The 22,535-nt window shown below is 41.6% G+C and overlaps 1 protein-coding gene and 1 long non-coding RNA gene across 3 annotated transcripts in view; one reads left to right on the plus strand and one right to left on the minus strand.

Moving 5' to 3' along the window:
• The window catches only part of LOC308578074 (uncharacterized protein), a 36,620-nt gene extending 22,848 nt beyond the window's left edge, over positions 1–13,772 (minus strand). Inside the window, 8 exon segments of the mRNA XM_081178357.1 lie at positions 1,140–1,274; positions 1,277–2,578; positions 3,399–3,477; positions 5,085–5,154; positions 6,806–6,921; positions 7,020–7,101; positions 8,725–8,837; positions 13,721–13,772. Coding sequence (XP_081034483.1) covers positions 1,140–1,274; positions 1,277–2,578; positions 3,399–3,477; positions 5,085–5,154; positions 6,806–6,921; positions 7,020–7,101; positions 8,725–8,816 — 1,876 coding nt within the window. The 5' untranslated portion in view covers positions 8,817–8,837; positions 13,721–13,772.
• Positions 13,773–14,194: 422 nt separating this feature from the next.
• Positions 14,195–21,798, plus strand: LOC308577912. Of its 2 annotated transcripts, none has more exons than XR_014003766.1 (3): positions 14,195–14,346; positions 18,772–18,832; positions 21,519–21,798. It is a non-coding gene; the product is annotated as an uncharacterized lncRNA (long non-coding RNA). The 2 variants fall into 2 exon arrangements; XR_014003767.1 differs by lacking the exon at positions 14,195–14,346 and adding an exon at positions 15,405–15,628.
• Positions 21,799–22,535: the final 737 nt, after the last annotated feature.

Below are 22,535 nucleotides of genomic sequence, written 5' to 3' on the forward strand. Positions count from 1 at the left end.
GGAGTGATAACAAAAATTTCATCTTTTATGTATTTGCACCAATTCAAGAGCACTGGAGATTTTTTTCTGTGCATACAAAAACCTGTCACAAAAGATTGCAGGTCTTTTGGACCCCCCTGATTAACTTTTAGTCTAGGGCATGGATAGGCAAACTAAGGCCCAGGGGACAGATCCGGCCCAATTGCCTTCTCAATCCAGCCCGTGGATGGTCTGGGAATCAGCATGTTTTTACATGAGTAGAATGTGTCCTTTTATTTAAAATACATCTCTGGGTTATTTGTGGGGCCTGCCTGGTGTTTTTACATGAGTAGAACGTGTGCTTTTATTTAAAATACATCTCTGGGTTATTTGTGGGGAATAGGAATTCGTTCACCCCCCCCCCATATAGTCCGGTCGCCCACAAGGTCTGAAGGACAGTGGATCAGCCCCCTGCTGAAAAAATTTGCTGCCCCCTGGTCTAGGGGGTTATTTCTGCTCCAGGTTTGTTTTGTCCTGACAGAAGACTTAACATACTCATAGTTAAAATCTGCAATACTGATTTCATATTTGTAATGTTCTATAGGGTTATACTGAAACTCCTTCTACTGCGCTCCAGTAGAAGATCCCTAACAGAAACTTAGGCATTTGTTTCTGTTTCTGTTTTGCTTTCTCTTTTCTTAACACTGTCAGGTCACATATTCCGAATAGTTTTTGTGTTAAACTCTTGGTGATACCAACAGAAACCTATTTTTTAAACCATAGTCACTTTGAAGTAAATCATCCCCCCCCCCCCAGTATGCCCTTAAAGAGGTCTCTTGGACCTAAATACAAGACTGATAGTCAGAAAATGAGTGTATGATGACACTTCAGTATCAAAATAGTAAGGATACTTTCTGTTAAAGTAAGATTTTAAAAACAGAACTAGTAAGAGATAAAAATTGAGAAAAATCTGTTGGGGTTATTTTTAGTGCACTGTACTTCTCTTAATCGTAGTAACCAAATTCCTTTGGTATTCATACAAGTTTTATAAATAGAATAACCAACAGACTTTGAATAAAACTACATAAAGAGAGCAAAATTACAAGTTCAAGAAAAAGTCATGACAAATTTCTGAAACAATCTCAAAATGATAGTCTTAGGCTTGTACTGCAAGTATTTACCTGACTTTCTTTTTATAATAAATGCGCTTGTCACATTCAGTTCTGAAGCAGTCTCACCCTCTGCTGGCACTGGTACATTATTTTCATGACCTGGTATATAGTGTTTATTATCAAAACTCTGGTTGTGGGCCTTCATTCTTTTATTTTATCATCCTCCTCCTCCTCCTGGAGCCAGTTTCCCTCTTTTTCAGGTGGCTGGTTAGGTGTGCACATGCAACCTGTTCCAGAAGTATCTACAGGAACTTCTAATGACTCCTCTGAATTGATATGCATCTGCTCTGTAGAAAAACGCCCATTTAAAAAGTCTTCATTTTGCTTAATGCTCCTCCGGGGGCTTTTACTGTTACGACAGCGAAATGAATAGGCAATGATTCCAGAGTTTCTATCTTTTTGTGTGTTGTTCATACCAATCTCATTTGTTGCTTTCAGAGTATGCATTGGTTCTATGGCCAGCACTTCATTCTTGCCTTTTATTTTAAAAAACTTTTCTGTCGAGGCAACAAAATCAGGCTCTGCTGCACTAACATTCATTGAGCACTCTTCAATTTCAGAAGAGGTTTCTGTGGAATTCTTCAGTTCAATCAATGAATCTACCTGTTGCATTCTAGAATTTGAAGAACGCCTGGATTTTCTAGAACGTGGACTAGAATAAGTTTGAAAACTCTCCTTATTAGACTTTGGTATGGACAAAATGCTTTCAACTGATCTGCAAGTATCTGTTAAGTTAGCTTTGATTTCCACACCAGCTGTCTTTGTTGGCTCTTCTTCTGACTTTTCAGGGCGCCCTGCTCTATCTGCAGGTTCCAATGATACTATGGAACATGATTCATGGAAATACTTTGCACTTTGTCTACTTGCTGTTAAATCTGTATCATTACTTGCATTTTTAATCCCTTCAGTTCCATCTAGTTCATTCTCTTCTGCTTTCTTGAAATTTAACTGATTGGTGCCTTCACTTTCTTGCTTCCGTTCTGCAGCATAACCTTGAAGACCCAAAGATGATCTTTTGGATCTGTTCCTTTCAAGAGATCTTGGATTTGATATCACACTGTTTATTTCTTGACTTTTAATATAACGAGAATGTTCAAATTCATTCCAAATTACACCTTCAGTCTTCTTAGTTTGACCAGTTTCAGATATCCTGCGTGGTATCTGAGATGCAGCTTCTTCCAAGGTATCATTACCATCTTTTCTGGCTAAGTGTTCTTCTTTTGACTGCAGAAATGTTTCATTGCTAACATCTTTCTCTGCTATTTTTGTATCAGGTTCGTGCTTCACTAATTCATAAAGTTCGCTAAAAGGAGACATTTCGTTTTTCCTTTCTGAACTGAAGGTTTTGTATGTAGATTGGGGTGTGCCATACTGTCCAGTAATAAATTCTTGAATTTTTGTCTTGTCACTTTCATTAGTATTCCGATTTTCCCAGTCAAGTTTCTTTTCTAAGAAGAGATTTTTAAAAGAATACATTTTTAAACAATGTGTTCTTTAAAAGTATTTCTATTTTTGGTATAATGCTTAAGTTAGATGAAACAGTGTTACCAAATTCTACAGTCAGTTAAGGTTCTGATCATAGGGCAAATATATTTTTGAGGAATTAAGTAAAATCAACAACACCTGCTTCTACATATAAAATAAGATTTAACATAAAAGTCCTCAACATACAGCTCAGACATTCACAAATGCACTCATATGAAGCTACTTTGCAACCGATACTGAGAATAGCATGCCCATAGTGAATGGATTCTTAAAACTTATCCGTGTATGCAATAGACTCTCCCTCTCTCTCTCTGTGTGTGTGTGTGTGTACACTGACAAACATCAGCATAATCTGTAATATAAAATTAAGATTTATCTACTTGTGAACTCTAATCATAATCCAGAGCAAACAAAAAAAGTGGCTGTCTGAATATCAGTTCCCGCTTCTTCTCTTTTGCCATGCCTGGATCAGCTGACAATACAACCTGCAGTGGAACTGGCAGGAAATAGAACTGGAAGGGGTTTTCTCAGCCCACAAGGTGTATTCTCTAAAATATTTTGCTTCCTGTTACTGGAGAGATGGGTGGAGACAACCCATATCAAGGATCACATTCATCCCTACAGGAGAAACTAATTCACCAAATCTTGCTTCATCTGTTCCCTCCTACAGCAGAATCCCAGTAAATGCTTTGATTTCAACTACTACGTATCTGTTTATGTAGCTTTACATTTTCTTACCATTCAAGGCCTAACAGTGGTAAATAAGCTAAAATAACTACCAACCAGAAATCTGAGGACTTTTAGATTCTGAATTCCGACAGTGCAACAACTCCTCCTGTTCTTCCTGCAGAATATGAAGAACCTGTAAATTTGTACACAATGTATCAGATCAATGAATGTTTTATTTGTTTTAGAAGTTCACAAAATTGTGCCTATGGAAAGTATTACCGTATTTTGCGCCCCATAAGACGCTCCGGCCCATAAGACGCACCTAGTTTTTTTGGGGGGAAATAAAGAAAAAAAAATTTATTTCCCCCCCCCAGGTGCGGGGCTGGAAGAACCAGGTCGGGGAACAGTGGGAAGGCACGCTCTGCCTCCCCGTTGTCCCCCGAGCTTGTGGGGCTGGCGATGGGGAGAAGTGCACCAGTCCCGGGAGGGCAGGCAGCTCTGCGCCGCCATCCCGAGCGGGGCAGGACTTAGCGCCCCGCTCGGGATGGCGGCGCAGACCTGCCTGCAGTCCCGGGACGGGAGGCAGCTCTGTGCCGCCATCCCGAGCGGGGCGGGACTTGGCACCCCGCTCCGGATGCCGGTGCAGACCTGCCTGCAGTCCCGGGACGGCAGGCAGCTGTGTGCCGCCATCCCGAGCGGGGCGGGACTTGGCGCCCCGCTCCGGATGCCGGTGCAGACCTGCCTGCAGTCCCGGGACGGCAGGCAGCTGTGTGCCGCCATTCCGAGCGGGGCGGGACTTGGCGCCCCGCTCCGGATGCCGGTGCAGACCTGCCTGCAGTTCCGGGACGGCAGGCAGCTGTGTGCCGCCATCCCGAGCGGGGCAGGACTTGGCGCCCCGCTCCGGGTGCCGGTGCAGACCTGCCTGCAGTGTGCCGCTCGGGATGGCGGCGCAGAGCTGCGCTGGTCCCAGGACCACAGGCAGCTCTGCACGGCCACCGGGAGCGGGGCGGAGCTTCTCCCCCGGCTCCCGGTGGCCGGGCAGAGCTGCGCTGGTCCCAGGACCGCAGGCAGCTCTGCACAGCCACCGGGAGCGGGGCGGAGCTTCGCCCCCGGCTCCCGGGCAGAGCTGAGCCGGTCTCCCGAGGGTTGCGCAGAGCTTCCTGAAGCCTGGAGAGCGAGAGGGGTCGGTGCGCACCGACCCCCCTCGCTCTCCAGGCTTCAGCGAAAGCCTGCATTCGCCCCATAAGACGCAGACACATTTCCCCTTCATTTTTGAAGGGGAAAAAGTGCGTCTTATGGGGCGAAAAATACGGTAATTGGTTTATTTTTGAAGTAAATATTTATATGGTATCGAATAATTTAACTGAGTAGATTTCACTAGAACCCACCACCTCTAGCCTAGTTCCATTTATTCTTAAGAAAAAGCTTCAGCTGTTTATTTATCTTCACCCCCTAAACTAGGAGTAACAGCTATCTTGAAAATAATCTATCATCTTTGAATACAGTTGTTCTTGCATAATCATTAAAAAAATATGATATGAAAATGTGCTGTTAAAAGAATGCTTCCAAAACATCTATTAAAAGCATACATTCTCAGTAATATATTACTTTGGAGAGAAGAGTGCTGACATTAAAACGTTTCTGTGAATACAGTTGCCATCCACACATAAAAAAGGGAGACCCTACATCTGCAGGTAAAAAACCCACTTAAGGAGATTGGGAATATGGAAACCTATAGCTACATATTTCATTCAGTCCAGCAAAATGCAAAGGTGCATTTCCTTGTATTCATGGAGTTACCTGTAATGTTTCATTCTCTTGAGACCTGGAACTCCTCTTCCGTGGAAGTAATGAAGGTGGATATTCAAACCTGTTTAAAGGTATTAGGTAGGCTTAATATTGATTTGTTTATCCCACTGATGAGCTAAATACCCTGGCTGCATACCAGTTGTTGAAAACTCTTTGGGCTGGATAATGCAAAGAAAGCACCAGCCTTAACAGTCATAGAGCCAAACAAGAAGTGTAAGTAGCAACAAATTGAGTAGTCAGGGAGGTGAATAAAGGAGATGAGTTCTGGGATCAGGCTTGGCTATGAGACACGAGTCAGTTTTGGCTGCCTGAGACCTGACCTTTACAGAGAGCAGGACAAGGGGACTGTGACATTGCTCTTGCTTCTTGACTCTTGTGCAGCTTTCAATACCATTTCCCGTAGTATCCTCCTGAAATGACTCAGTGGAATGGACACTGGTATCACTGTGTTACTGGGCTTCCATTACTGCAGTCCTGAGAACAGCACCAGAAGAGTGCTTTATGAATCTCTGACAGTTATGTTATGGAGTACCCCTGGGTACAATTGTATCCCCCAGTGCTATTTAAAATCTATACAAAGCCACCAGAAGCCACATGGAGCCTGGACCTGTGCCCGGACACAGTGGTGGGACAGATGAGGGAAAGTAAGCTGAGGTTGAATCCTGCCAAGGTGGAGGCACTATAGGTGTCTGGATCACATGTGCAATAAACTGATCAATTACGTGCCATGGATGGGGTCACACTTCAGCTGAATTAGCTGGTATGCAATTTGGGGGTGCTTTTGGATCCAGCTTTGTCAATGGAAGCCCAGGTAACCTCAGTAGTTCATGGATTAATGATTTCAAAGCTGGATTACTGCAATGCACTGTAAGTAAGTTTCACTTTTACTGACCCAGAAACTGCAGTTAATGCAGAATGCTGCAATACAGTTGCTGAAATGATTGGGATCCTATCAACATATAACACCTCTGCTCAGATATCTACACTGGCTGCCAGTTTGTTACCAGGCTAAGTTCATGGTGTCACTATTAGTATACAAACCCATAACAGTTTTGGACCACTTTACCTGTGGCATCACTTTACCCCATATACTCCCCATCAACCACTTCTATCGGCAGAACTGACACAGCACAACGTACATAACACTCATTCCGCAGTTACAAAACCACAATTTTTTGGTGTTGCAGCACCTATACTTTGTAACTCTCTACCTACTAATATCAGATAGGAGTATTGACTGTAATATTTTCAATGCCTGCTTAAAACATGTTTAGGCTAGCCTACGCAGACAAGTTGAATGATGCAATGCATTTTAATCTCCCTTTGTTTACTGATTTTAATTATCTTTTTAATGCTTTTAAATACCTGTTTTTAACTGTCTTGTACTGATAATTTTAACGTATTCTTTTTTATAACTGCTTAGAGGCTTTACTACAATCAAGCAGTATATAAAAGTTGTGAAATACAGGTGGTGACCATTTTGCATGCGTCCAATTGATGTGTGGCCTTCCATGCATGCCATTTTCTGACCCAGAAGGGGATGGAATGGGCTTACACACAATATGACTCAAAATGCAACCCCTGCACAAAGGAGTTGCCTGAACATAAAATAAACTCATTAAAAATTCCAGTGACTTGACCCAACCTAGGCAACGTGACAAGAGTAATTTTATTTAAGTAGATCCATAGCTGTGTATAGCATTGTTACCTACCTGAAAGAACGATCAATAATAGTGAATACATCTCCATGCTTTAAGTACGTAGGCTGCTGAAAAATATTTCCATTGAGTTCTGTTGGGTTTGCAGGACTTAAGTTAAACAAAGTTGCCTAAAAATAGATTTAAAAATATTCAGCTCAGTCAATTAAGAAAGGTCCAAGAGACACACAACAAATCAATACAAAAAAATAAAAATAAGAATGCATACCTCCTTATTTTCATTGACTTCGATTTTACAATGTTCTTTGGAAACCTGAGGCAGCTGAATTCTGATGTCACACTCTCTTTTCCTTTAAATATAATCATGCAGTTTTCAGATTAACATTTGTATATTACGCAGAGATAAAGGGGTTTTTAATATAAAAAATGCCATAATGCTACTATTCAAATATTAGAAAAATTATAAAGACAAACTATGTAGTATTATGAAAACTGAACTTGTTTTAACTGGAAAAAAACACTAATGTTTACTGTTGGCATGCCATAAACCAGAGATGGCTAATCAATTCAGGGTCTAGAGCCACACTGGTCCAGGGTGAACCATGATATCTGCATGCCAAAGCAAGCATGCCCAAAGTGTAAATGTGTCCATGGCTAGAATTGCAGTTCGCAAGCTGCCTTCAAAAAGCTTTTATATTCTATCAATACTATTTAAAAGCCTTTTTTGATAATCTATTATTATTTATTAAATTCTGTAAAATATAAATATATACATAGGAAAGAATACATTTTATGGATCAGAACAGGGGACCTGTAGAACTGGTTGATGAAGAAATAGTATTTTTTTAATGGACAAATTGGAAGGTTGCAAAGGGAGGACACAAGAAACTTCCTGGGGAACTATATATGGCTCACAGGCTATAGGTTGGCTACCTCTGCCATAAACTTTCCCCTGCCTTCATTAAATATGCACTTGGCCACTGGTACCTATTCACGTAGATACTTGGAGAAAAGATACTCTAAACCAGAGCAACACCTGCATCCAATAAAACCCTCCAAAGATATGAAATGATAAACACAGATGTTGCCGATATCACTTGCTTATGTAAAACAGAAAGGTTGAATAACTATTGGAGTTAGTAAAGTTCAACCTTTCAGAGCAGGTTGTACAATTCAAAAATTTCTCTAAAGTTGAAAAAGAGCTCTCTCTATTGACTTTTATGTATGGTGAACTTGAAGCAGACAATCCCGAGACATTAATTCGAGAACAGCAAAGATGCTTATATCTCCAATAGCAAGTGAATGTTGCTCCTTTCATTTGACCCACTGAAAGCATGCTATTAACAATTTTTGCCCACAAAAATATTATAGCTTCACTTGAGAGTTTCAAAACTGTGAAGAAAAATTAAATTTAAACCCAAAAGTAAAGACAAATTCCTATCTACTAGCTCTCAAAAAGGTCAAATTTACACCAGTGTGCAAACCTAAAATGTGCACATTGATGCAGTGCTTAGGCATATTGACAATTTAATTGACATCTTAAGTTTTGCTGTTTTAAAGTGCAAGCAGGTACGCGCAAATCCCCAAAAGGGGCACAAAAAGGAGCAAATACGGCCCTAAAAGAGTGAAAACAGCAAAAATGGAGTCTAGCCTTTGCAAGTGCAGTCCCAGGAGCCTTTTACGCCTATGGAGAGTTGAGAGTTTAAGAAAGTAGATTTGGAGAGTGATTGTGGAGCTGGGTGGATTTCTGGCTTTTTTTCAAGCGTTTCTAGAAGTTTAACAGGTGGTTGCAGGCTTTTTCAATGGTGCCCCAATATATGTAATTTCACTTAAATATGTGGTGCCTTGGAACGTAACCTCCATGTAAATGGGAGTTTCCTGTAGCAAAGATTTTACTGTTTCCCTTTGTGAAAAGAACAGTTCAGACAATTAAATTCCAACATTCAAAATACCTTCCAATAAATAAGTCTTACCTTCCAAACAAACAAGAGTTTTTAGTCAGCGGAAAATGAGTTCCATCACTCCCATTCTTTTTAATGACAACAATTTTCCCAAAAAGTGGCATTTTCTCATCTGTAATTCCTACCTGTAAGGATTGAACATTGAGAACTCAATAAAACTTTACCTAATTAGAATATATGATGAGCACCTTTCTATTAAGACAATACACCAAGAGAATTACAATTTTCTTACACTTTTCTTAAACCCAGATTATCATGAAACTATGTAAAAGCCTCTTATCAGGTCTATAGCTACAACATATAATGCAAATTACATTATATAATACAGGAGACACATACAAGTGTACTATTTGTACACGTATACTGTTTTGCTGCTCATTAACACTAGCTGCTAAAAAAAATTCAAGTCATTTCTCAGTAACATGATCAAAGTCATAGACGTACAAGTAATTTGAACAAGACATCTTTAAAATTAATGAATGTATTATGGCATTAGCTTTCATGGAATACAGTGCACTTCATCAGATGCACAGAGTGAGATCCTCAACTGTCAAAATATTGCACACATGGGTGCTGTTGGGGTGGATGGGTATAATGTGGCCAGAAAGAATGCAGGGAAAATAGAGACAGTGAAAATTACATAAATAACAATGATAGTTCACAGAATCAGTTGTGAATAATAGATATCCTGGCATTTGTATGCCAATTAACTTGTATGTTTTGTTAACATTTCATTTAGTACTACAATATGTTTACATAGAGCTGCCCTTGAAGCTAGTTCAGAAGTTCCAATTGGTGCAAAAATGCTCCCACCTCACTATTCAGTAGCAAAACTGGATACAATATTGTGACAGCACTCTTGAAACAGTTGTGCTGGTTACGTGTTTGCCCAATTTAAGGTGCTCACTTTAGTGTATTGTCCTGCATGGCCTGGATACTTAAAAGAGCACCTTTCCCCATTATATGCCAGCCTGTGCTTTGAGATCTGACAGAAAGGTCCTTCTTATAGTTCTATTTAAAACCAAGACGCAAACAACAAGACGGTAAGAAGAGCCTGCTGGATCAGGCCTTCAGGCCTATTGACAACCTAATCTAGCATCCTGTTATCACAGTGGCCACCCAGATGCCTGTGGGAAACCCACAAAATGGACTTGAGAACAACAGCACCATCCCATTCTGTGGTTTCCAACATCCTGCTTCTGGAAAGGACTCATGTTATGGCTTCTGTGTTATGGCTCCCCGATTACAGAATTGCCTTCCACTAGAAATACGTTGGTCCTCTTTGCTGGTGTCTTTATGTCATTTACTCTGCTTGGCATTTGGAGGTCAACTGCTCCTACTGTTGCTGAGTTATAAGAGGTGTTATATTGGTAGTTTAATGATGGATGTTCTACCGTTTTTTATTATGAATTGTATACAGTGCTCAAAATTAACCAGGCACTAGGCATTTCCACCATCTGGAAGTGCATGTCTGGGGATCCTTGGATCTAGACTGTTTTCATACAGTAACACTCCATCCTGTAGAATTCTATTGGTTATATTTTATCTACACAATTGGGAATGAATTTCTGGAAACAAAATGCTTCTCAGACTGCAGCCTGAGCAGGAGCAGTTACCATTAATAAAAAGAAGTTGGAATAAGCCAATACACATGTGGACTTTTCTTCTTCAAGTTCTCAAAGCTCCAGGTTGTCATTTGAACTATCCAGATGTTTAACTGATCACAGCCCATTGTTTGAAAAATAAAACTTTAGAGCTGTCTTGCCAAAAATATATATCCGAATTTCTAACACAAATTGTATACCATCTTAGCAACTTCATTTAAATTAATTAAAAAACATATTTGCCTTACTTCAGCCCACAAGTGAAAAAAGGAAACTCTTGATATATAGTTTCACATTGCAAGTCTGAATAAAGTATCCTTATTACAGGATGGCCAGTTTGTTATCATTTACAATGTCCTGGGAGACTGGAATTGCCCCCCAACAGTTTTTTAATATTGTAATTTCTGATGAGATTAAATTTATTCTTCTGCATAGCAACTGGCCTATTTGTAGTATGTATGCAATAATCCACTAACAATGCTCTTAATCATTCTACATATAAAGTTGTTCTAGTCCTCTTAATCAATTCCAATAATTTGTCAGAGAAAGTCTGTCATGTACATGAGCAGTTTAACTTGAATCCATAGGACACTGAAACCACATGTCTCCTCCTCATGTGAATCACTAATTGATTTCCAGGTACTGTACTATACAGATATATAAATGCATCTATTTTACTGTCTACCCCATACAGTACTGTCAAAGCAATAACGTTTACAATCTGTATACCGTATTTTTCGCACTATAGGACGCACTTTTCCCCCTCCAAAAATGAAGGGGAAATGTGTGTGCGTCCTATGGTGCGAATGCAGGCTTTCGCTGAAGCCTGGAGAGCGAGAGGGGTCGGTGCGCACCGACCCCTCTCGCTCTCCAGGCTTCAGGAGAGCCCCACCGCCAGCCCCACAAGCTCGGGGGACAGCGGGAGAGGCGCAGCGCGCCCTTCCCGCTGTCCCCCGACTTGGTTAGAAGGCTGGCAGGGGGGGAGCCTGCTCCTCCCCGTCGCCAGCCCCGCAAACTCGGGGGACAGCGGGAGAGGCGCAGCGCGCCTTTGCCGCTGTCCCCCGACTTGTCTAGAAGGCTGGCGGGGGGAGAAGCCTGCTCCTCCCCGTCGCCAGCCCCGCAAACTCGGGAGACAGCGGCAGGGGCGCAGCGCGCCCTTCCCGCTGTCCCCCAACTTGGCTAGAAGGCTGGCGGGGGGGGGGGGAGCCTGGTTTTGCGGGAGGCGGGGGAATCCCCCCGCCTCCCAGGAAAGCCAGGAGAAGCTGTGCAGCCCTTTTAAAAGGCGCGCGGCTTCTGCCGGTTTTGCGGGAGGTGGGGGAATCCCCCCGCCTCCCAGGAAAGCCAGAAGCCGTGCAGCCCTTTTAAAAGGTGCGTGGCTTCTGCCGGTTTTGCGGGAGGTGGGGGAATCCCCCCGCCTCCCAGTAAAGCCAGGAAAGCGCTGTGCAGCCCCTCCGCCAAGGAGAGGCTGCACGGGGCTAAAGGGGAAGCCAAAACAGCGAGCGGGATCCATCCCGCTCACTGCCTTGGCTTCCTCCATAGCTGCGCGCAACCCCTCTGCCAAGGAGAGGCTGCACGGGGCTATGGATTCTTTAGCCCCACGCAGCCTCTCCCGGGAGGGAGAGGCTGCACGGGGCTAGGGGAAGCCAAAACAGCGAGCGGGATCCATCCCGCTCGCTGCCTTGGCTTGATCCATAGCTGCACGCAACCCCTCGGGCAGGGAGAGGTTGTGTGCAGCCTGTACGCTGCTCTTTGGGGCTGCGGGGGAAAAAAAGATTTTTTTTCTTGAATTCCCCCCCTAAAAACTGGGTGCGCCCTATGGTGCGAAAAATACGGTACATAATAGAGGAGCTGTACAAATCAGCAACTACACTTTCACACAAACAGTTGTACTTACAATGAGACAGCCTGTTATTGTGTTCATGGTTATATGGAACAAGCCTACAGGCATTATGTATACATATTTGAATATTGCAGTTGCTGCTGCTTTTTGTGAAACAGCTTCATCTGCATACACAACTGGAATAATAGTCTGGCTTTGCAACTATTTTGTTCCATGTTTCCACCTCATGTGATTGGTTTACTAACAAGTACATTTCCTTCAGAAACATTTTCGTTTTTAAAAAACCCCAGAAACTTTAGGATGGTAACTGTAGATACATTAATGTGTGGTATGGATACCAACATAGTTACAATATTTTTATACAGTACCACAGCAAAGAGGCAGGTGGCACCTTTTTAAAAGTAGAAATACCGTGTTCTGTAGAAAGCTCATTTAATTTAAAATGGTCTCAACAGAATTACATGAAGCAAAAAAGTTTCAGAAGAATAAGCAACAAAGACATTGAAAAGTCAGGTATGCTGGGATTGCCAACTCAGTTATGCAATTGTTCCCAAAAGATATAATCAAACAAGGTAAATCAGATGTAGCCAACGAAGTGCCCCCTCCCCAAACTGTTCTACAAATCCCATCATGCCAGACTATGCTGGCTGAGGCTGATGGGAGTTGTAGTCCGACTACGAATATTTATTCTGTACAAAGCCACCCTGCAGCGTTTTGCTGGAACCCGATTTTCCATAAGAGAGATCCTCTGTGGATGCAGCGCGCTCCGGAAAGGCGAGAAAGGCGCGCTTTTCAAACATACCCCGCGACTAGTCTTGTGGAGATGCCCCGTTCCCCACAAAACAGTGGTCTAATGCGAGGGGAAACGACCTATTCGCAGCTCTCACCACCAAGTTAGCCAGGCCTGTGCTGTGAACAGTGCCGGATTTACGTATAAGCTAAACAAGCTATAGTTTAGGGTCCCACTCTTTTGGGGCCCCCCAAAAAATTTAAAGGGGAAATAACTGGATGTACATTTCCAAACTATAAGATAAAAAAACACAAATGAAATACAACCTATATACAGCAACAGTAGCAAATGGCTTTAGATACCTATTAGGTCCATAAATTACCATGTAGCATATATTCAACACAAAAAAACAGCGACAATTTGTTGTTGACAAAGGACAGCTGGACATATAAAGGGCCCCATTATCGTCAGTAGCTTAACGCCTCATCAAACCTAAATCCGGCCTTGGCTGTGAAGGCTCTAAGGGGAAAAACTAAAGGTAAAGGTAAAGGGGCCCCTGCCGCCAAATCTCACTGATTCCCCTCAATGACACCCTCATTTCCCCCAACGCCTCTCTCTCCTACGAACAGCACAGAGGGGACGCTTTTTAAAAAGAAGAGGCCGTTGGGCCAACTCACTCGCTTTGCCGGCACAACCGCTCGCCCCCAAACAAGCCTTAGCACCGTGGGCAGCGAATGCTCCTTCCCCCATTGCCAACTTCTCTCCCCCCCCCCCGCAATAAGAGTCTGGGTCGTGCCCCCCCCCCGTTCCCCACACGGGCTGAACGTCCCTTACCTGCGCGCGCGTCCTCCGCCAACGAGGATACGCAGGACCCTCTCGCTCTCCCCTTCTCTCCCCCCTAACAGTCCAAACCGAGTAACAAACCCGCGTGCGCGCGAGCGCCTAACTCCCCACTTAATTGAAATCCCCGCTCTGACGTCGTCACGTCCGTAACTCCGACGTAAAACTCTCCTCACTCCAGGTCTGTATCTCTCCGCCACGCAAAACTTTGCCGCCTTTTCTTTTAACTTAGTTGTCCCCTGCCCTGGAAGACCGATAAAATATAAGAATGTTCCTTACCCCACCACCACTCCCACACTGAAATGAGCTTTCTGGGGGGCGGGGGGGAGCGGGCTGCGTGGGGACTACTTCCGAATGGTTTCTGCGGAAGCATAAATATGGCGCAACGTTTTATCAGATTTACTTTTTAAAACGACGCGCGATGGATTCTGATTGGAGAACGCGAGATGACGCGAGCAGGAAAAACGATCCAATGGGGAACCCAGAAGGCCGTTCAATTTTTAACAGACAGTAAGGAGAAGCGCCGAGCGCGTTTAGGTTCCTTCGCTTCTCGCGCCAAGCGGCGGAGGCGGGAAAAGGGCTCCTGCTTAGGGGACAGCCGTAATGCCGCTTACCTGCGAGTAAGCGCCTCTGAACTCAAGTCTTCTCAATGGGCGTGCTTATGAGGGTGCCGTTCCTCCTCTGTTCTGAGGTGCTGCTTAAAAATAGCACAACAGGGTGGATATAATGACAACTTTGAGTGCTTATGAAGTAGCTGAAGAACTTCCAAGTACAATGATTGAATTTTAAGAAAAAGAAATTTTAGTGTTTTGTTGGAAGCCGCCCAGAGTGGCTGGGGAAACCCAGCCAGATGGGCGGGGTATAAGTAATACATTATTACGGTATTATTATTATTATTATTATTATTATTATTATTATTATTATTATTATTCCCCCTACCCTATTTTCTTTTTTTGAAAATGGAAAAACTTGCCAAGGCAGACACGCCCCCTAAATTAATGGAGGATGGGGGGCACCCTCGTGACTACACATGACAGGGGTGTGGCAACTTGACTGAAATATTGGGGGGCCAAGCAAGCCCCGCTCAGCACATGACGCGGGCACGCACATGCCCATCAACTGGGGGGGGGACAGCCGTCAAATGTTTTACGGGGGGAGAAGACCCCTCGGTCCCTAGGAGTTGGATCCTATGATACAGGATTTGACAATTGCAGTTCCACACAAGTAACCCTCAAGTTCTCCAGTTTAGCATCTCTTTTGTACGCAGCCCGTCCCAAGCCCATGCAACTGCTAAAGCTTGCTTTTCACCATCCCAACTCCCATTTCTGAAAAACCCTTTCTCCTATGCAGTCACACTGTACACTTGTTCGCATCTTCACCCCCGCGTCCGTGCCTCCCCGCATTTTTTTTGTGCAAGATCGCTGCAGTGGTGAACTCCATGGTGAACTCCTGCAGCTTTTCAATCATACGTAAACGACACGTCAGAAAAAATTAGCTACTTTTACTTACAAAGAGATACGTCTAAAACATACCTGGTTTATTTCAAATATTTGAAATTTTAGCTCAGAAAGAAGAGTACGTATAAATACATTCTACATTTATAAAGAAATGCTTTCTACATTTATGCAACAGGGGATGCATGGGAGTCTTCTGAATTTCTAAAGGTATAGATATATAATCCTTCCTGCTACCATCAAATACCGGTGCTTAATATAATTACAGTATTTTCCTGTGCCTTTGTGTGCTGGTTTGACTTTTTCTTTTCTGTTTTCTTTTCTTTTTCTTTTACAAAGTAGCCTCTTGTTTCCCTGGACAATATATGAATGGGAAGTGAATGGGAAGTTGACTCCTTTGTTACTTAGTTTCAATATTTATCTAAATTGGGAAGCTCCTTCTGATGCAGTAAGTGAAAGTGGTGCTGAAAGAAAAAGTATTTTATAAATAGCATACTCGTACGCTTTCCACCAAAATAGAAGAAATGTCCATCTCAAAAGAGTCTTAATGCAAAGATTTTTGTTTCTTAGTTTCTGGTCCAAGGAGTAGGGCCTCTTGAACCTTTGGGCTGGCTGTTCTAATTTCATCACATTTCTTTTTTTAATATGAGCAGAATTTTGTGAGTTAGGTTGTTGAGTTTGAGAAGGTTGATGACTCAGTTGATGGATGTTGTGTATATTTTGGGTGCTTGCTAATAAAATATGTGTTCTAAGTTGCTACATCAAATCTGGAACTTCATGCAGAACCAGGAGTGAAATACATTGCAAAAAAATACTATAGAATATTTGAGGACTCCACATCCTTTATCTCTCTCAAATGAGACAGCTGAGGAATGCAAAAGGGATAAGTTTCAGGATAACAAGAAGGGAGAAAACACTGAAAGGGGTGGAGGGGAGTGGCTGCTTTAAACCTTCCACCCCTAATTTACTAAAATTTCTGCTGGTGTTGAAAGTTACCATTTTCTTCCCAATTTTCTCCATCTCTGCTTTACTCAAACTTCCACAACTTTAAACCACTGCTTTCTGCCTCTCAGTGTGCCTCCCTTCCTCACTCCCATGCTGCTGTTGTGCAGCTTGCCTTCACATTTGCTCCTCTATACTGCCCTGACTTCATTCAAATCCAGGTTTGTGATGTGGCACTGCAAGCCTCCAGTGGGGGCTGTTTGATAACGTTCTTACATTTATATTATATACAGAGAAACCAATCCTCCCTCCCAATTAGGCTTCCTGGAGGAGGGTTTCTCCCCAACCTCAATCTGAATAAAACCTGCAGTCATTTTGATTTCATATCTGTATCGTCTTACATTAGTCTTGTCTGAGCTGCTTCCACTTCCACTTTCCATTATGTCATCAGATTCAAAAAAGTGGAAAAGTGAATATCAAAAGCAGATGAGGAAAACTGCTTTAAAATTTAAAAGGTGATTGAGATAGTTATAGATTCTAAACTCTGTACACATGAATGAAACAAAATGAGTATGTACAGTGTATGTGTACACCTAAATGTCTTTGAGTGTTGAGGAGAGAAAACAGGATACTCCACCCATGGCCAGTAATGTATAATATTGTACACTTGTTACACAGAAACTGTATGCATGGTCTGCAGAAGTGCTGTTTTCCCTCCCACGTGCCGTATGCTAATTTTTTCTGCATATTTAATTAAGGGTACCTGGGAGTAAACCCCACTGAACCCCACAGGACTTATAAGGAACTTCCTTGCCTCGCCTCGCCTCACCCTCACTCCAGACATTTTGAGTACTTGAGTCATGTGAAATCTAGTAATTTCTAATGTGGTATTGCGATAAGGCTATTTTTTTCAGGGGAGGGCACAAGGGACCCTGTGTACACCTCTGGGTGTTTGTATATTGATGATTTAGTAAGGAGGTGATATATGTGTGAATTATATATATTTTTGTGTAAAAGTAGTTGATACTGAAAATTAATAGCATATACGTTGCAATTTATATGCTGCATATTAACTTACTTCCAGTAGTTTGCCTTTGTAGAATATATGGTCTAGTATCAAGTTAATAAAGTTTTTGTGAGCAGAATATATACACAAAGGAAGCAAAGCCTCAGCAAGGTCATACTTTCTTTTCTGCTGCAGGGCATAACATTTTAATATTTAGATCTTTCAAAAAGCAAAATCTCTTGACATTTGTGCTTTGCTTTCGTAATTTTTATAGTTTGCCTCATTTGCTGTTTTCATGTGGCTATGATGTTTAGTCACTTCAAATGTGTTGTAGTTCAGTGTAAACAGCTTTGTTAATGTTAGCTTCACTTTGGAATTAAATTACGGTACTCTGAAGTGGCAAAGCTACTGGCACGATCCAGCTTAGGCCATCCTGACCCCATTTACTTGAGAGTAAGCTAAGCCCCACTGAATCCAGTTCCCATTGGACTAACCTCTGACGAAACATGGTTAGGATTGCAGTGTAAATTTGCCATTAGATTACAATATGTAAAGTTTGAGTGGTCAACTTAGTAAAACCTAGTTATTTTCAAAATAGTATAACTTTTCAGTCCCAGTTATACAAATACACCATTCTGGAATTACTACTGTGTCATGTGCAAGGGTGTACAGTAATTGAGTAAATAGCTGACAATGTACATCATTTTATCATGGTAGAGTTGCTCTTTAACATGCTTTTGGAAGTTGCACCTTTGAGCCAGTTATAAGGGACATCACAATAGGATATTTTATTTTATTTATTGCATTTCTATTCCATCTCTTTCTCCATGGAGCTCAAGTTGACATACATGGTTCTCCTCCTCCTCATTTAATACCCACAGCTACCCTATGTAGTAAGTTTTACTGAGAGGCAGTGACTGGCCCAAGGTCACTTTGTGAGCTTCATGGCTGAGTGGGGATACCAGCCCTGGTCTCCCAGATCCTAGTCCAACCACTCCAGCATGTAGGAACAAATCATTTTGACCATACAATTGTAATTATCTGAATTATATTTTCACATATTTTCAGTATCTCGAGAATGAGGTACATGCCAAGGCTTGCTGCATAGGAGTGCACTCAAAAGAAAGGATTTTCTGCAGAAATAATGCTGCAAAGTAACTTCACTATAGTTTTACTGTAATAAAAAAAGAAAGACACCAAGCCTTTAGCACACATTCAGGATTTTTTACCAGTATGTTACGACTTACAGATAAGTGAACCAAGTTTATAAGGAGAGATACCACTAATGCCAGGGTGGTTAATGAGGAAAGTCAGAGAAGCTATTGGAGAAGGCTTCATTCAGAAAAAATACTTATTTTTTGTTCTCATTTGGCAAAGGGAGCACAGCCCTTGGGGGGGGGGGGTTGCAAACAATAAGGGATTTAAAAAAGAATTTGAGGAGCAAATTACCAAAAACATTAAAACCAACAATAAAAAGAGGTGAAATAAAATGGAGACCAGCTATGGAGGCAGTCCTCTTATGGATCAGTAACTGGTTAAAGAACAGGGAGAAGTGACCAAGAAAAGCTTCTCAGAAGAGTCCCCTGAGTGTTTGAAGTTTCGCTGCTTTTCATGAAGTAATGAAGGTCACCTTCCCTTCTCAGGAATAAATGGACAGTTCTCCCAATGGAGAGATGTAGAAAGCCAAGTCCCCCAAGATTCTTGGTAAGACTCCACTTTTGAACTTGTTCATAAATAACCTGGGGTTAGGGGTGAGCAGTGAGGTCACCAGATTTGCTGTTGACACCAAATTGTTCAGGTTTGTAAGAAGAAAAATGGATTTGCAAATTAGCTACAAGAGGATCTATCCAGACTGGGATAGTGGGAATTAAAATGGCTAGTGCAATAAATGCAAACAATTCTAAAGTGATGTACATTGCAGGGGGAGTTCTAACTTTTCATATATGCATTTATGGGGTCTGAAATGGCAGTGACTTATGAGGAACGAGATCTTAGCTTAATGAAAATGTTGAGTCAGTGTGTGGCAGGTATGAAAATTAGGATTCATCAGGACAGGGTTTGAAAATAAAACTGTCAATATCATAATGCTGTTACACAAATCTATGGTAGGAGTCATTCTGCAAAGAAACAGAAAAGATTGTTGTAACTTTAAGAACTGTTTCTGTGAGTTCATGGTGTGGTTTTCTAGACTGATTAGGTACAGCTGGTGATGGGTACAAAAGGAGAAGTTGCAGTTTGCATTAGCCTGCAAAAGAGAACACCCACATGCTTTGTGTTTGTAAGGTTGTAAATAAAACTCTTGCTTGAGTATTTTACACCTGTCTCATGGTCCTGTTGTCTGCTACCAGGAAGATACAGGTCCAATAATGTATGGTGACAGCACTGGAATACTGTGTTGAGCTGGAAAAGGATATTGTTGAGGTGGAAAAGGGAGGAGCTAACCAAAATGATCAGAGAGCTGGAACAAGATTACAACATTTGGAACTTTTTAGTTCAGAAAAAGGTATGGTGGAGCATGATAGAGTTGTATAAAATTATGCATGGTGTGCAGAAACTGGTAAGAGCAGGGGTTTTCAACCTGGTCCCCACCGCCCACTAGTGAGCATTTCCGAATTCTAGGTGGGCGGTAGGGGTTCTATGGCACAAGCTGAATCCTCCTTCCATCAAGCTCTGGTGGGCGGTAAGGAAATTTTACCATCAAGAAAGATGCATTAGTGGGCGGTAGTTATAAAAAGGTGGACTACCCCTCGGTTAGAGAGACGTGTCTATCCTTCTCACATGTACTAGAACGTGGGCCATCCACCAAACTAGAATGCTGAAAGATTCAGGACCGACAAAAGGAACTATGTCACACAGCACGTGCTTAGACTATGGAATTCATGATTGCAAGATGTAGTGTTGGCCATCAACTTGGATAGCTTGAAAAGGACACTGGACAAATGTATGGAATAAGAGCTATCATGACTGTATTACTTCCACTGTCAAAAGCAGTATGCTTCTACATATCAGTTGCTGGGAGACACTGCTGTTGTGCTCCTGTCCTTCTCAAAGACTTCCCACATGAAACCATAGTTGGTTGTCCACTATGAGTACAGGATGCTGGACTAGATGGGAGTTGGTCTAATCTTATTTTATTTTATTTAGAACTCTATGTGTTTTCATTTTTGAGAAAGATGGGTCTGCACATTTTATTTTCTAGCTAAGGACAGTTACTGGCATAAGCTATAGCCATTTATTTTTTCATTCTAGATATCTAGATAGTGTAATCTGAATGCCAGTATTTGAGGAAGGTATGGTTTATCAGTAACTATTTCATAAAAACTGCATCAAAAGTATTTTTTATTTCTATTTGTAAGACACAAATCAAAAGCTCAGAGACATGATTCTTGCATGCATTTATGAATATGCTTTATAAGAAGCTCATATTAAATTCAGATTTAAAGTCCTTTCAAATAATTAATCTATCTATCTTTTAGATGATAAAAGTGCAAAGTGTAGCAAATTACCTGGGGAAACAGAACTCCAAAACATCAAGATATTTTATTTGATATAAAAAATGTCGAGATTTTTTTCTTTCAACTGCCCTTCTCCCACAAAACAAATTGTCGAGATTTTTTTCTTTCAACTGCCCTTCTCCCACAAGAGTTCTGTGTTTTATTAGATCAAATATAATATAGAATATTACTTTTACTAATGTATTCTTTTTAAATACACTATTATCAAAGCCATAGAGGATGTTCAGAAAACAGACTACAAATCTCATAATGAGGTCTGCCACTGCAGTTTCAAATAAAACTATATAGCCTGGGTAGTAAGAAATTCTGGGAATGATCCCGAGAAAGTCACTTATAATCCAGCTACAGTGGTCTTTGTTTACACATGTTCTGGCAAAGTGAATAGATGTATGCTAGACTGGATAATTAAAGAATCTGCCAATTTACAGGTTTTCAATATTCAGAATCAGACTTCTAAAAACGAGATCTCAACAGGGCCAAAATAGATTGGAAACATTTTAAATTCTTTCAAGCACTGACATCCCATGTAGTCAATTTTATAAGCTTTTTTCCATAGTCTGTGGAATTAGGTTACCAAGAATTAAACAAGGAACTGTCAGAAATGAAGAACTTGCTCATGGAAATTCACAAGTAGTTTTCTCATGGTGATGGCAGATCTGGATTTCAGTTATGTGAGACACCATGCAGTTATCTACTGCTTGGTGACTGAGAGGATTTTTAATTTTTTTAAAAAATAAATCTTCTAAAATAGTTGATTCTTCAAGAACTACAAGCAATAGGCTCTGATTGATAGCTGCTATATGTTAATTTCACAACAGGGATGTAATTGAAAATTGTAACTTTCTGACTTTGTGTGTGTCTGTGTGTTTTCATAGAATTCAGACACTCTTTTACAATGGCTATGAGTAGCTATCTACCTCCCATCAGAAAACCTCCCCAGCAAACAGGGTTCTACCAACTAAAAGCATGATGAAGGTAATCTGCAGTGTAACAATTTCTGGAACTTCTTGGGTGAAGATCTTACAGCAGGATCCTATTAGTGAAAGTAACATTGGACAACTGTGGATCGCCTCAAGGCAGGACATTTAGGAACATTTGGTAAATACAAATACCATAGAATGGTTTTGATATGAGTAAAGAAATCGTTAGCCCAAATAAATGGTTCTGTCCAGTTTTATGCTCCAATGAAATCCAGTCTAATTAGATTATATCTAATCAGGATACAATATTGTCCACATAGCTGAGATATCAGTGGTGTGTGCCTTTGAATTATAGAAAATAGTACCCTACTAAATCCAGAGCAGTGACTGAAGCAAACTAGGATATGGTCTCCACATAAAGCAATATGAGTGTAGAAAGAATGCTGAGGAAGGAGACAGGATGCAACCATGTTAAACTATCCATGGACACCCCAGATTTGAATGCTCCAGCATATTAAAACACCCTGCGAGTAAAAGCAGCATTACCAGGAAGAATGGTTCTAGAACAGCTTGTTCCCAGTTGTTTTCTACTCATGAAGGAGTTTTGCACATAGGGGAGCATTATAAATGTGACCACCTATTTGCAGTCTGAAGTGGAACACTGCCTGTAACACAGGCAGCACCAGAGAGGAGAAAGGGAGAGGACATACTGTCCAGACACTGCTGGATTCCTTTTGTACTTCCTTCAAAGGAAAGATGTTTTAACATAAACGTATCATTCTCTTTCAGAAATCTAATATATGCAACAGAACCATCTCTCTTGGCACACACAAAAGTGCACCATGTCCTTTTTATGCCATTCCCCATCACCACCATGTTTCTGCTCCTGCAGTCCAGTCTAACCCTCCCAAATCCGTTTTGATGCATGTGTAGACAAGGTCTAAAATGCCTGCCATGGCTATATTTGTTTCA

This window comes from Podarcis bocagei (assembly GCF_964188305.1).
Source record: "Podarcis bocagei genome assembly, chromosome: W".
Classification (NCBI taxonomy): domain Eukaryota; kingdom Metazoa; phylum Chordata; class Lepidosauria; order Squamata; family Lacertidae; genus Podarcis; species Podarcis bocagei.